Genomic DNA, 16,067 nt, shown 5'->3' with positions numbered 1-16,067 from the left:
AAGCACTATTGATTGTGTCATTTATTTATGCATAATATTTTGTGAGATACTCCATTTGTAGCCATACAGAAATATAGGATATTAGATTTAAATGTTATAATACATTGCTGATAGACCTCCTTTTGGAATAATTCAAATACATTAAAAAATAGATTGTTATCATCTGGCTCTAGTTTTAACTGTAATAAAAGTTATGCAATTTCCAATGGTAAATCCCTTTCAAGTCTTCCCCATCTCTTGTACTCCTTTTACTTGCCGTGTTCAGGTACATGCATCTCTGCCATGGCCATCCATTGGGCATTACCCCAGCTGGAGCATTTCACAAGCATGCTTTCAAATGTTCTCCTTTTTCGTTCAACAGCTATCACTAGCTGCTTAATGTGACTTCTGCCCTCAGACAATACTGCTGATTCTATTTTTCTAGACTTGCTTTTTACTTTTCACTTCTGAGTCTTTAATCCTGTCTGCGGTTAAACTCTTTTTACAGTGAACAACAATTGACATTTTCTCAGCAATCTTTTTTTCTGAGGAAAGCCCACTGATACCATTAAATATTAAGTTGGCAGCTTGTATCCTTGGGGAATAGTCCTTCTGGTGTTCTAACAGCTTATCTAGCTTATCTGAAGGATGTTGTTTTGTCTTCCCTTTTTCCTGCTTCTCACTTTCTCTAGAGATCCCCTGGGGCACATTTTTACTGACAATGCTCTCTACACTCCTTTCTAGAGCCCATTCAATTTTAAAAATCTAAATCTGGGACTTGAGAACTATTTTTGGTGGGTACTGTCTCCTCTCACCTTCAAACTAAAACGTCTGGACTTGTGTGATTATTATCATCTCTCCAGCGGTATTACAGTTTCTCCCTCCCCCCTGACCCCCACCCCGCTGTAGCCAGATGCAACCCCTTTTCAACCAATAACTGCCCTACTCCTACAGGGCCAATACAGTTTCTGCTAATGAAGGGGCTTGTTCCATGTGCTTCCTCAAGATGTTCTAGTACTAGTTACAAGCTCCTTCTGGAGTTAGGACTAGGGTGAGACCAGGCAATTCAGTCTACATTAAACGGCATTCAGACCTTCCTCCATGAAGCAATAAATAGGGAAAACGAAAAAACGAAGGCACTTCTGAACTAATCCCAGTGGCAAGCACAGCCTCTCAAATTTTCCACTGAATATCCCCCAAATGAGAGGTACTTGAGCAAAGCCCCTAACATCCCCATCCCTAACCTGCCACCCAGGTAGCAGCATAAGTTCCCCACCACAGCCCAGATTTTTTTTTTTTTTTTGTCTTCTCAAGTTTTGCCATTAAGTCATAGTATCATTGTTGATTTAATATAAAAATAATAGTTAAGGGCCTCCCTGGTGGCGCAGTGGTTGAGAGTCCGCCTGCCGATGCAGGGGATACGGGTTCGTGCCCCGGTCTGGGAGGATCCCATATGCCGCGGAGCGGCTGGGCCTGTGAGCCATGGCCTCTGGGCCTGCGCGTCTGGAGCCTGTGCTCCGCAACGGGAGAGGCCACAACAGTGAGAGGCCCGCATACCGCAAAAAGAAAAAAAAAAATAATAATAATAGTTAAATTACTTGACACTAGGTAAATTAAAGGATGGGCCTTGTTTACATTATGACTTAAAGAGAATTTATGAAATCTTAAAGAGAATTTATGAAGTTCTGAGGGGCAAGAAAACTCTTTCCTTCTGGAAAGAAACGACATTTTGTTGAACTGGTTAGTTAGAAACTATCTTTTTGTGGGTGAACAGAAACAGGATAATCAGTAATTGTTATTGGAATGTTTGCCATGTAGGAAAAAATCTTGTTTTTACGGGTCATTATGTCTAACTCTTCAGAATTCTGGGAAAGATCTATGATTCCATGAACAAAAAGAATGAAACTCAGAAATGTGCAACCCTGGCATAATGCAGGAAGCAGTGAAGTATAACATAATACAAAAAATACAAAACGGACAAGAAAAGCAGAGTTTCCTTTGTTTTGTTTTGTTTTGTTTTGTTTTGTTACAAGAGTTTCAGTACTCATTAGCTGTAGCCTTAAAATGGAACAGTCTGTTACTAGGTTGCTACCCATGAACAGTCACAAATTGTGCACAATTAGTAACTCCCCATGCTGGACTCTAGAATTAGGAGTCATTTTCAGCCAGTGTATTTTATTAACTCACTATGGTTTCTAATAAATTAGTCAGTCGTCTTGCATTAATGATGATTACAACAGTGTTTTACTAATGACTCCATCATGGTCTCAAAGATTTTTATTGCAGGAGGTCAGATTGATTTAAATAGAGTCACTGTTCTAAACAACCATGCTAGAAATGTCATAGGGAGAGGCCAGCTGGGCTGCTCAGACTGGCCTCAGGATGACATTGCCTCAGTCAAGTCACATTTTCCAGGGCTCATTCCTTGGTTTTACAAGTCCAGAAACTTTATTTTGACAAGGTGTCCAAAGCTGATCATACTCAAGGGATGAAACCTGTGCTAACCCAATGCACAAAGGGGCAGTGCATAAACTAGAATACCAATTTGTTCATTTATAATGACAAGGTTAACTATCAAAGGGCCTAGAAATCTAGGATACGTGACTACCTTCTTTTTCCTTTAGGAAAGTCTACATGGGAAGCCCTTTATTACCTTTTCAGTTCAACAAACATTTATTAAGCACTTAAGGTACAGGTCATTTTGATCCCAAAGATGTTTTACATATATAAACACTTTAATTAGAGTTATGGCAGCTTTAAATTGTTATAGAGACCTTATTTTCCAGAGCCAACTGCATTAAGTCAATTTATGCCTTGATCAATTTTCTCAAGTTTTCTCTTCTGATTGGCAGGTTCAGTCTTTTAGAAGAGGCTAATATCTGTCTGCATGATGGAATTAATAACAAAGTTTATCCAATAGCCACATTCACAAATCCACCTTCTAAATATGGTTCTTAACAAAGACTTCAAGGGAATCTGATAACCTGCTGAACAGGTATGCAAACAACTGTGTATAATGCACATGTGTGTTTTACTACTACATTCTCATAGCAAGGAGTGACCTAAAAACTTGGAGCCTTCCAGAGCCAACCTGGCATCTAGGCCACCAATACTACCCACTACTCAATATCAGGGCATTTCTAGGGCAAATTCTTCTTGAAAACTTTATAGCCAGTTTAACCTAACATGCTCCATTCCCCGATATCCTTATTACAGGCCCAACTATACCTTATCCTGATCATCAAGGTTTGCCCATGCTTTCCTTTCTGCCAAAACTTTCCAGTTTACCTTCTGGAATTCCAATCAGAGTAGAAAGGGAGAACCAGACCATTACTCCTCCATCCTCCTGAAGAACTTCTGTTCTCTGAGACCCAAGAGAAACTATACTCCCCTCTCTCTCTCCTGTTGCTGAGCAAACTTCCAGTCAACCCCCCTACCTCATCCCCTTACACGTAGACTGTTCACTGTTCGTCTCTCCACCCCAAGAAGTCCATGGTCCTCCATGATGTCAGTGTCCACATGAATTATCTTTTCAACATCTTAGCCTCTTCATCTTCAGTGACCTTCACTTCTACTCCACTTCAACCCACCTTTCCCGTGGTCAGATCCTAGGTGTTATCACTACCTGCAACTGCTTCCCATCTAAACAATGCATTCCAATATTCTACAGCCTGGACATACAACATTCTGTGATTCTTTTTCCATCACTCAGTTGCTCCCTGCTCATGCTCGCAAAGAACCTCCAAACCGTTGACCCTTCTACTTTCTCCCTCCCTGCTAGCCCTCTTCTCTCTTCATTTCTTTCCCTATCCATTTGAGGTCTTGTGGTACATCTCCTGTCTTTATCCTCACATGCCTTGTTCTATTGTCCTTCAGTCCAAAATCCCAACAACCCTGGATCAATCCAGGTGTCTGATTTTTCTGTGCATATCTGGGTTGCTACATTTTACTGTAGAAAACCACAAAACTCTGCACATTAATGGTGCTACAAATTCATGGTCTCCATCTTCAATCAGGCATTCGGTACTGCCTGGCAAACCTAGTTAATGCTCTTGTTTTCCAAAGTGGTCCAAGCCTTCTCACTGTCTGCTATCTCTGACTTTGGCATCTTCTCCTTCCTTCACCTCCCTTATGTTTTCTGTCACAGAGGAAAAGGAGGCATCAGATGGGGGAACTCTCCTCAACTTCCCACTGCTAAGCTGACAAATTGATATGCAGACACATACATCCTTTTCTTTTTCCTTCAGTCACAGTGCAATAAACATCCTTCATCTTATTGAAGGCTAGTCCCTCTGGTGGTGCTATGTGTGCTTCCCCTTTTGACATTGGAGGGACTGTGTTCCATCTATTTCCCATTTCTTCTGTGCCTTCAACATTTACCTCTCTACTGTTTTTTACTATCAGCGTTTAAACACATCCAAGTCTCCAGCTACTATTCTTTCTTCCCCCTCTGGCTGGAAGGAAATTTTTAAAAGTTTTGAGTTCTGAGTTATTTAGTTCTTTCACTTGTCAGGACTTGTATGCTTGTCTATAATAAATTTTCTAGTGTTTTAGACGGACTTGTCTTAAGTGCTACAAACTTACTCACCTGGAAAATTATTATGACTCTTAGAACTCATATATTATACAAGTTCTTACTGTTGAATGTTGTTTTCTTCTTTAAACTTTTAAATTATGAAATACAGAAAAAGCACAAAACATAAATGTGTAGTTTAATGAATAATTATAAGACAAACACTCATTGACCCACCATGCTGATCAAGGAAATACACCCAACCCATGGGTCCCTTCTGGATCCTTACCTTCTCACCCCTCTGTAGGTGACCACCTTCCTGAATTTTTTATGGTAATAATTTCCAAGCTTTTCTTTATGAGTTTAACTCTTTCTTTGCCTGTCAAGGCCTGCTCTTCTCTTTTCTCCACCCTGCTCTGTATACTAGGAAGCTAACTTGTATGAACTATATCAACAGGCTTCTTTTCCTTTCTGGCTTTCAGTTTCATTTAGTCAATGGGGAGATCAGAGGGAGAAGAATGAGACCGGATATTTCCCTCCTCTGGCTGCTCTGCTACGGCGTCTCTCCAAGGGCTAACTAGGCTGGTTTTATTCATTGGGGTTAGCCAGAGAAATAGAAAAAATAGGATATGTGAGTGTGTGTGTGTGTGTGTGTGTGTGTATACATATAAAAAACACTGTTTTATATATATGGGAGAGAGAGTTTTATTTTAAGGAATTGGATCATGTAATTGTGGATGCTTGGTAAATCCAAAATCTGCAAGTTAGGCCAGCAGGCTGGAGACCTGAGGAAGAGTACAGATCAAGTCTAAAGGCAGTCTGCCAGCAGACTTCCTTCTTAATTGGGGGAGTCAGTCTTTGTTCTATTAAGGCCTTCAACTCATTGGATGAGGCCCACCAATATTATGGAGGGTAATCTGTTTCACTTGAAACCCACTGATTTAAGTGTTAATTTCATATTTAGAAAAAAAAAATCTTATCAAATCCAGAAGGAGTTTGACCAAGTATCTGGGCACCGTGGCCCAACCAAGTTGAAAAATAAAATTAACCATCACACCAACCAAAGGCCACAGTTCTTGTGAGGCTTACCTCTTCATGCAACTCTCTCCTTCTGGGTTCCCTCTGCTTACCCCGTCCTGCCTAGGGATCGTTATGGCTCCTGCTGTTATGAGCCCTAACACTGCACTGTTTCCTATAGCTTCTCTTAAACCCTTCCCACACCTTTTATTAAACAATCCTCAATTACCTGGCTTGAGTATACCAAAACACTACCCAAGTATGCAATCTTAGAGAATGTAGTTGCCTGCTTTTGAACTTAAAATAAGTGGAGTCATGGTGTATGTATTCTGTTGTGTCATGCTTCCCTTGTCAGTGTTATTTACAGAAGTGTCATCCATACTGTTATATGTAACAACAGGTCATTCATTTTCATTGCTGTATATAATTCCGGTACATGAAGGTACCATGGCTCATATGTCGATTCTAGTATTGATGAATATGTGTGTTGATTACAGTTTCTGGCTATCATAAATAATACTTATGAACATTTTTGTACATGCACCTATGTACACTATTTTTTTTTTTTGAAATGCCAGATGGCCGTTGTACGGTTTTATTAGACAAAACGTGCACACGAGCTGTCTATTCATTTTCTTCACTGCGCAGCCTGGCGTTAGGATTGGTGACTCTGATGGCCAGCTGGGCTGCTCTCTCCACAATGGCTTTGCGGTTCTTGGAGGAGACGTTGTGTGCAATCTCAGCACAGTAAGACTTGTTGCACATCAGCAGCACTTCAAGCTCCTTGACGTTGTGGACCAGGAACTTCCGGAAGCCGCTGGGCAGCATGTGCTTTGTTTTCTTGTTGCTCCCGTAACCGATGTTGGGCATCAGGATCTGGCCCTTGAATCTCCTGCGCACCCTGTTGTCAATGCCTCTGGGTTTCCGCCAGTTCCGCTTAATTTTGACATATCCGTCTGACTGGTACCGGATGAACTTCTTGGTCCTCTTTTTGACGATCTTGGGCTTCACGAGGGGTCTGAGGGCAGCCATGATGCCGAGTAGGAGATGGCTGCCACCTCCATAGGCAGCGCCGAGGAAGAGAGCTGTACACTATTTTTTATACAGCATATACATAGGACTGAGATTACTACATTATAAAATATGCATACATTTAATTTTATGATATAATTTTCCAAAGTGGTAGCTCCAATTTACACTATACTACATAAGTGAGTCTGTTACTCTATTTATTCACCAAAGTAACCATCTTGTTATTTTCAGACCTTTGAATTTTTGCCAGTTCTAGTGGGAAGTCATTGTGATTTTAACTGGCATTTCCCTGACAAATAATAAGGTTGATTTTATTGGCCATTTGGATTTATTCTTTTATGAGATATCTGTTGAAGTCTTTTGTCCATTTTTACGTTGAGTGGTCTTTTCCCCTTGATCTGAATTTCTGTATTCTAGATTATAGTCCTTTGTTGGCTATATCGATTGTAAATGTGTCTTCTCATTCTTGTATCTTCTCACTTTCTTCATTTTTCTGAAGTTCTTCAATTTAATGAAGTCAATTTTATCAGTATTTCCTTTTTAGTTAGGACTTTTTCTGTCTTGTTTAAGGAACTTCTCCCTAACCTGAGATCATAAGTTTCTTTTCTGTATTATTTCAAAAGTTTTATATTTCACCTTTCACAGGTAGGTCTTTAATCTACCTTGGAAATGACTTTTGTATATGATGCAAAGTGGACGTACAATTTTCTTTTCCTCCATATGAATATCCAATTGTTCAAACATCATGTATTGAAAGAGTATCCTTTCCCTATTGCTCTGCAGTGCCACATATTTCCTATGTTGAGTCTATAAACGCATGGGTCTGTGCTTTACACTGGTCTTTTGGCTATCCTGCCAATACCATGCTGCCTTGATTATCATAGTGTTAGGATAGCTCTTATATCCAATTCCACTTTTTCAAGTGTCCCTTGCTGTTTTGACCTTTTGCAATCCTATCTAATCTTTAGAATCAGATTGTCAAATTCCATGAAAAAAATCAGTTGAGATTTTAATTGGGATTGCATTAAGTCTGTAAGTCAATTTGGGATTTAGTCTTCCAATTTATGTCAATAGTATATCTATCCATTATGTAGGTCTTCTTTAACGTTTTTCAATTAGTTTTATAATTTTCTCCATGCAGGTATTACATGACTCTTTAAAGTTTATTCCTAGATATTTGATATCTTATACATTATTATAAAGGGAAACTTTTCCCTGTTTCCCAGTTGATTTTTTTATATTGATTTTTGTCTTCAGGAACTTTTGCTAAATCCCATTATTAATTCTAATAATTAAACCAAACTTATTCAAAGAGTTGTTTACATGTAAGTCTCTCTTGCTCATATGCTACTCATTTCTCAATTCACTACAGTCTAGTTTTCATTCCCACCATTCCAGTCAAACTGCTGTTTCCAAGGTCACCAATGGCCTCCATATTGCCCAATTCAGAAGACTCTCCTCAGGTTTCTCAAGACCTTGCAGATGTTTTCCCCCTTCTTGAAATGCCATCTTTTTTCCTTCTATTACAAAGCACTCCCCTTGTTTTTTCCTACCTCTCTGTGGTCACTCTCAGGGTTACCTTGTTCTGCCAATCTTTTACATACTGGCATTTCTTAGGGTTCTGTCCTAGACTTTCTTTCTTCTCATGCTATACACTTTTCCTCCTGGAGCCCCTTCATCTGTTCTCATGGCTTCTATAATTGTCTATACATTGATGATTCTCAAATTTCAAACTCTCAGACCCCAGTTTTCTCTCCTGAGCATCAGAACTGTATATACAATTGGCAAGCCATCTTCACTTGGTAGTTCCTCAGGAAACTTACTCATAAAAGAAAAGTTTGATAACTTTAACCACTTAAAAATAAATTTATGTAAACTCAGCATGTATAAAACATAATTTACCTAAGACAAATAGAAAATAAAAGTAAAATAGAAACATAAGAAATTGGAAAAAGGAATAAAATCATTTTCAGATGTTATGATTGTATGCCTGGAAATCCCAAGAGAATCAATAGGAAAATCATTAAAACAATAAGAAATTCAAGTAAGTTGGTTGGGAACAAATGAATGCATATAATCCATATATACATAAACAACATCTAGTTAGAAAATATAAGAAAATATTCCACTTATAATAGCAACAAATAGGCTAAAATGTTTTGGAATGCAATTAACAAGAAATGTACGAGAGCCATAGGAAGAAAACTAAACATTAGTAGGAAAAACAATAAAAGAACTGAACCAGTGAAAAGGCATTCCCTATTCCTCTAGTTACTATTTCTAGGATAACAAAATTATCCTGAAAATAGTGGCTTAAAACAGCCATCTAATGCTTACCAATTCTGTGGATCAGAGATTCAGACAGGACACAGTAGGAATGGTTTGTCTCTGCTCCATGATGTCTGGGGCCTCAGGTGGGTAGACTGTAATGGCTTGCAGTGATGCATCTGCTTTGAGTGGTCCAATGATTTGGGGCTGGAATCATCTGGAGGCATCTTCACTTACATGTCTGGCAGTTGATGCTTGTAGTGACTGGGACTTCAGCTGGGGGACAACAGGATGGCCTACACATGCCCTTCCCTTGTGGATTCCTCATAACGTAGAGACCTTACGATAGTTGGATTTCTTGCATGGTGGTTCAGGAATACAGAAGTGAGTATCTCACTGAACAAGAAGGAAACTGCATCACCTTTCATAACCTAGTCTTAGAATCCACACAGTGTCACTTCAGCTGTATTATGTTGCTTACAAATGTGTGACAATTAAAGGGAAGAGGACAGATTAAAGGGAAGAGGACATAGACCCCCATCTCTTGATGAGGGGAATGCTAAGGCCACATTGTAGTAGAGCATGTGGGTTGGGAGATATTGTTAGAGCATCTTTAGAAAATATAATCTAGCACACACCACACACGTTCCTGGATAGAACAATTTAACATTATGTGGATGTCAAGTCTTTATCAGTTAATGTGTAAACTTAAAGTGTAATGTCCCCACCCCACCCCAACTGACATGTAATTGGTGTCCAGTATTTTAGCTTGTGGTGTTTTTTTTGTTTTTTTTTTTCGGTACGCGGGCCTCTCACTGTTGTGGCCTCTCCCGCTGCGGAGCACAGGCTCCAGACGCACAGGCTCAGCGGCCATGGCCCACGGGCCCAGCCGCTCCGCGGCACGTGGGATCCTCCCGGACCGGGGCACGAACCCACGTCCCCTGCATCGGCAGGCAGGCTCTCAACCACTGCGCCACCAGGGAAGCCCCTAGCTTGTGTTTTTTAACTGCTAAACTTAGTCCTTGTTATTATTATTTTAAAGGTTAATGTTTGTTTAGTTTTATCCGTGTGTTAGTAGATCTTTTATTAATATTACTTCTCACATCCATACTTCCTTCAGAATTTTCTTCTTTTAAAATTCTTCAGCCAAGCTGTCATTCAAAGATAAAATAAACAGGCCCTCTCTGTGGTAAATCCTCCTGATTTTTGTCTGAAAAAAAGTTATTTCACTGTTATTGTTGAATGGTAATTTAGCTGACTACAAAATTCCAATATTCATTAATGTTTGTTTCTGATATTAATTATTTTTATTAAAAAATGCTTTTGTGTCAAAACACCCTCAGTTCAAAAACAGTAGGGTCAACATGGCAAGAACAAACCCTCTATTGCCCCATTATATTTTACAAGTAACTTGATGAGGCTTGTTCTTATTAGCAAGGAGCTTGTTATCTCTTTAATATAAAGCAGAAATATTAAGCAAAAAAAGAATAAAGATATACTTTACATACAAATTTTATATGATATATGTTTTTTAATATACTATATATATCAAACAAAATAACTATTGTTTAAAGTTTGGATGACGTACTCAGAGTTTCTGTTTAGATAAGATTGAGAAGGGGAGAAATTGCCCTCTTTTCTAGTTACTGAAAGAAATGTTAGAATTTAATAATTTATGTAAATGATTAAAGGAGTGAGCAGGGAAGGAAACAATCTAATTTACCTTTCGGATGTCAAGCAGAGGATCTGCCTGAGATCTACCTGAGACTGAACTGTTGTGCAGTTCCTCTAGGAAGTAACTGAGTCCTCTCTTGATACCGAAAGACTTCCTAGTCTCAAGGAATCAAATAAGTCGTCAAAGGATTTGTTACTGGGACTTCCCTGGTGGCACAGTGGCTAAGAATCCACCTGCCAATGCAGGGGACACAGATTCAAGCCCTGGTCCGGGAAGATCCCACACGCCGAGGAGCAAGGAAGCCTGTGAGCCACAACTACTGAGCCTGCGCTCTAGAGCCCCCGAGCCACAACTATTGAAGCCCGCGTGCCTACAGCCCATGCTCCGCAACAAGAGAAGCCACCACAATGAGAAACCCACGCACCGCAAGAAAGAGTAGCCTCCACTCGCCGCAACTAGAGAAAGTCCGCGCGCAGCAACAAAGACCCAACGCAGCCAATAAATAAATTTATAAAAATAAAATAAAATAAAAGAAGGTCTGGGGAATTTTTTTTTTTCATTGAGGGTGGGAAGAGGTCAAATTTCTGTGCTTTGGGAATCGGTGAACCCGCACCCCAGACACTGTAGGAAATGTTTTTTCTTTCATCCCTTTCTCACTGCGTGCCTCCCTTACTTTCCTTACAGAAATACAAAGTAAGGAGATAGATGACTCCCTCTGGAATATCAAAAAGGAAAATCTGGGAAAGTTTCTGAGTACTAGAAACCTTGGATTATTTATGTTTGAATAGAAACCATGGACAAACACTAGAAATATAGTACCCTTGAGACAGGTTTTGACTAACTCCTGTGTTGTTTGAGATTTCAGTTAATATTCTTGTGCTTCCTGACAGTTATTAGCTATAAAAAATCATTTAAAATGAAAAGGCTTCTAGATAAATAAAAAACAAAAAAATGAAAAGGCTTCTTACATGACATAAAAAATTGGGTAGCTATTAGAGTATAGTGAAATTCAATCTAGTCTATAGTCATTCAAATAAATGTATAGTGTTAGGTTTAAAGCAGATTCTCCACAAATACTCAGTTAATTTTCTTTTTACAAAATTGTATTAGGGCAATGTAATACTACATAAACATTATTACCAGCTGACATTTATTGGACTTTTAAAGAAAATTTTAATCACTAGCTCTGTACATAATTGTAAAACTGAAAAAGTTGAGAATCAGAAAACTTTGCATTGTGACTAAATCATTAAGTGAAAAAATTACTATCTCCTATCAACTGTACCATATTAATCTGTTTTGATTCCCCAAAGCCATTTGCCATTTCCTTAGACTACCAGCTGCTACAGCCATGTATCTGTCACATGTCCCAAGATAGTCTAATACCCAAAACAAATAGACGGAACAGATGATTTAGGCACAAAAACAAAAACCCAAAAGGGGGTCAATCAGAGAGCTATCGTTATACATTTTGTAATATGCAAGCATGAAAAATATTGCATTCAAGGGTTTCAAATGAAAAATAAAGAGAAATTTAGAGAATAATGAAAGCTATTTCTGTGATTAAAACCATCAGATCTCTGCCAACTCTTTCTCTTAAACTAAAGTAAGTTTTCATGAGACTGTATCTCTGTGTGTTTCTGTGTGATGTGGTGGGGTGTGGTGTAGCGTGGTGTGGTGTGTGTCTACTGTGTAGGAGACTGTCTTATATCCATGTATTTGTATCTCTGAGTGCATTTCTGTATGTCAGTGTTGGTGTATCTGTTGTGTCTTGGGGCAGGATCCAGGAAGCGGGATTTACAGTGGTATAAAAGAAAGAAAGAAATCCATTTCTACTGGAATCCATCTTCCATTGGATAAGAAAAGAGAGGTATATATTTATTACCACCACCCCCCAGACATTAGGTGAAATAACTGAATAATTTTATGCCTATAAGTTTTATACTTTTTAATAAAAATTTATTACAAAAAAATGCATGTTCATTATTTTGTTTCAAATAAACATCCATTGATAACCACTATATATATGTCCTTCCAGATTTTTTATGTATATATACATTTTTGCAAGGTGGAATTATCCTAAATAAACCATTTTTTAGCAAAATGGCATGAAGTCAATAAATACTTACTCATTCTATCCCTAACACATAGCACAATGTAGGGTATACGGAAGGCATTCAGAAAATAGCTGTTAAGTAAATGGAGGACTCCTTTGTGATTGTCTTTGCCAATATTTTTTCTTTTGGCACGTTTATATATTTATTTATGTATTCGATATGAATTGAAGATTTTAGCCCTTTGTTATATATGTTACAAATGCTGTTTTCCCTCCATTTATACTTAATTTTAATTTTCTTTTTCCAAAAAGTAGAAAATAACATTCAGTTTAATTTAATTGAATAAAAAAGTCATCTGATTTAATACAACTGGTGCTTTATTGAGACTTTTAACTAAATAAATAAATGCAATATACAGGAGCAAAATGCTGAATGCTCCCTAACAGAAATTCTGTTGTTTATATAAGTAAAGATATGGGAATGATTTATAGATATTAGCATAGAATATGCCTGAAAGCAGTAAATGTTTGCGTCAGACAGACTTGGTCCTTATCTCATTTCTGCCTCTCAGCAGCTGTGTGGTAGGGGAAAATCACTTAAGGCCTCTGAGCATCTGTAAATTGGGAATATTCAGGCCTCCCTCCCTGAGTTAGTAGCATTCCTCCCTTGATGGGTATTTCCAAAATGGATACTTATTCTTAAATATGAGAGTAAACTAGATCTACAGCCCAAATTGGGTTCAGGTTCTCTGCCAAAAATTTATATGTGCAGTAAAAAAGTAAAAATTTACACTTATTGGAGAGAAGTTTTTTTTTTTTTTTCTCTACCAACTCTGTTGATTAAAAGCAAACACTTTGTGTTCGTAAGTTTTCCCTTGAGAGAATCTTGGTACCATGAAATTGGAACTACTAGTACAGTTTTTTTGTTTGTTTGTTTGTTTTTGCGGTACATGAGCCTCTCACTGTTGTGACCTCTCCCATTGCGGAGCACAGGCTCCGGACGCCCAGGCCCAGCGGCATGGCTCACGGGCCCAGCTGCTCCGTGGCATGTGGGACCTTCCCGGACTGGGGCACGAACCCGTGTCCCCTGCATCGGCAGGCGGACTCTCAACCACTGCGCCACCAGGGAAGCCCCCCTAGTACAGTTTTAAATAGAACAAGCTACTGAACAATTCTTTAAGAATTTAAATTACTCCGTTAACTTCAGTTCAGTAAAAGTAACATCATGAAGTGCTTTAGTTCACTGTTTTTTTCCTAGAACATTACTGAATTAGAAATCTAACTTGACTACTGCTGTGTTTTGCCATCAATACGTAAAACATAGGAAGTCTGTCAAGCTTTCTAATGTGACCACTGTACAAAGTCTATATCTCATGGCAATTTTTACAAAGTGGTGTTTACTCAGCCTACAAATATTTACTTTAACCCTGAGCTTCCTTACATGGATCTTCTACTAACACTTTTGTCTAAGCACAAAATTGTTTACTATTTTTGTGAAATCAATTACAGATCTTTTTGGGAGAGATAAAGGGGATCCAGTTTACAAATATTAATTTTCTTGGTAGTCGGTCTAATACTATTGTCCTCCTAAACAGAGGAGGCCTCCCACTTGTCTGGCCCAGGTCAGAGTATCACAAATTTTGATGATGTTTTAGTTAAATTATTATTAAAAATAAGCAGGTAACAAATATTTTTATTCAAAAATACGTTTTTGAACAATTATTGGTTTATTCTCCCATTACCTAATATATGCAAGCCCTTCTGAGGCAGCAACCACATATGGAAGCTATGTTAAAATCTTTCAAGCTAATAGGGTCTTATTTACAATAAGACAACGATGAACTGCCCCACTGGTCACCTGTCTGATAAGGTATGAGACTGACCCTGACTCAAAAGAATTAATGCAGTAATCACAAGTTTCTGCTTTATGTCATGAGAACAAGTGATCTTAGAATTTTAAGATTGTAGAACTTCAGGGTTATAAAGGACTTCAGAAATCATAACTCGCATTTTACTGATAAAGAACTTGGGGAACAGTGAGTGACTGGCTAAAGGTCTCAGAAGAATCTGGCTCAATATATTCAACAGTGTAAAACATTTCCAAGTGCCTTACTAATTAAATATTTTAAAAATCTTTATGATCTTTGCTATCCTTGGCTGTTTGAACATTAGAGAATATCAGGAAACTACCAAAAAATGCTTTAAAAAAATTTCTGTGGTGTGGATTCTTCAATTTACATAAGTAACTGGAATGAGGAAAACGAAAAAAATTTTAACAATTGACGAAATACGGCATGAATCCATACATGCTGTGATAGCATGGCATAGAATTATGCACATATGGACACACAAATGAGTGCATGTAAACCTGGTGAGGTCTGAATAAAGTCAGTGGATTATACTGACTCCACTTTACTGGTTTTCATATTGTACTATAGCTACGTAAGATGTAGTCATTAGGGGAAACTGGGTGAAGGGCAGATGGAACCTTTCTACTATTTTTGCAAATTCCTGTGAATCTATGATTATTCCAAGATAAAGAGTTTAAAAAATATTAACAGCTACTATAGAACTCCTTTTATTTGGTCATAATTAAATATTTATAAACTGTAGATGGTTAAAATTTAATATAAAAATAATTTCAACATGTGATCCTGATTATTTCTCACCCATAAGCCATTTTCTTGTGTCTCCTTAACTGTGACTATACCCAGAAATTATCTCCTCTTGACACACTCCATTAGAAAATTGATTAATACTCATGGTTTCAGGGAACAGCTTTATGATAAAGGCCCCCAAGTCTGTCTGTCTGGCCCAGATGTCCCATTTAAACTCCAACTCTTTATGAGGTTGTTCTCACTAGAGCCTAGCATGGTGTCTGAATCTAAGTAGCCTCTCAAGACAGATGAATAAATAAATAAATGACTTTCCAACTATCTATAGGATATTTGCACTTGGAAGTCCCACTGTCATCTAAATTTGAAATGTAACAAAACAAGTATTTTCTTCCCACCACTCTTACTCACCCAATCATGCTCATTCTGCCATGGCTCTATTTCTTCCTTTTCTATTATTCTCCCATCTAACCAAGCTTTAAAAATTTAAGCTGCTTTTGACGCTTCCTTCTCCTTTATTTACCATATTATATCTAAGCAGATACTTATTCTTTTTTTTTTTTTTTTTTTTTTTTGCGGTACATGGGCCTCTCACTGTTGTGGCCTCTCCCGTTGCGGAGCACAGGCTCCAGACGCGCAGGCTCAGCGGCCATGGCTCACGGACCTAGCCGCTTCACGGCATGTGGGATCTTCCCGGACCGGGGCACGAACCCGTATTCCCTGCATCGGCAGGTGAACTCTCAACCACTGCGCCACCAGGGAAGCCGTCCAAACTGACTTTTAATTTTCGTTTTCGAGGCATATGTAATTTCCTACTAGATCAAATGACTAAAGCTATTTAATCTTGATTTTTAATTTATTAAAATTAAATACACAATTTAAGGAAATAAAGGGTTTTTTTTTGTTTGTTTG

The 16,067-nt window shown here is 38.3% G+C and overlaps 2 protein-coding genes across 2 annotated transcripts in view; both read right to left on the bottom strand.

The window, feature by feature from the left end:
* Positions 1-16,067, bottom strand: part of LOC308615944 (uncharacterized protein) — a 325,426-nt gene that overhangs the window by 238,764 nt on the left and 70,595 nt on the right. The window lies entirely within an intron of this gene.
* LOC308615419 (large ribosomal subunit protein eL32-like) lies at positions 6,089-6,572 on the bottom strand. The gene has a single exon (XM_081230828.1). The coding sequence runs from the start codon at positions 6,539-6,541 to the stop codon at positions 6,134-6,136; it is 408 nt and encodes a 135-aa protein (XP_081086954.1). The 5' UTR covers positions 6,542-6,572; the 3' UTR covers positions 6,089-6,133.

Source organism: Mesoplodon bidens (assembly GCF_964165515.1).
Source record: "Mesoplodon bidens genome assembly, chromosome: 4".
Lineage (NCBI taxonomy): Eukaryota > Metazoa > Chordata > Mammalia > Artiodactyla > Ziphiidae > Mesoplodon > Mesoplodon bidens.
The sequence above is the reverse complement of the archived record's forward strand: the minus strand, read 5'-3'. Positions and strand labels throughout refer to the sequence as shown.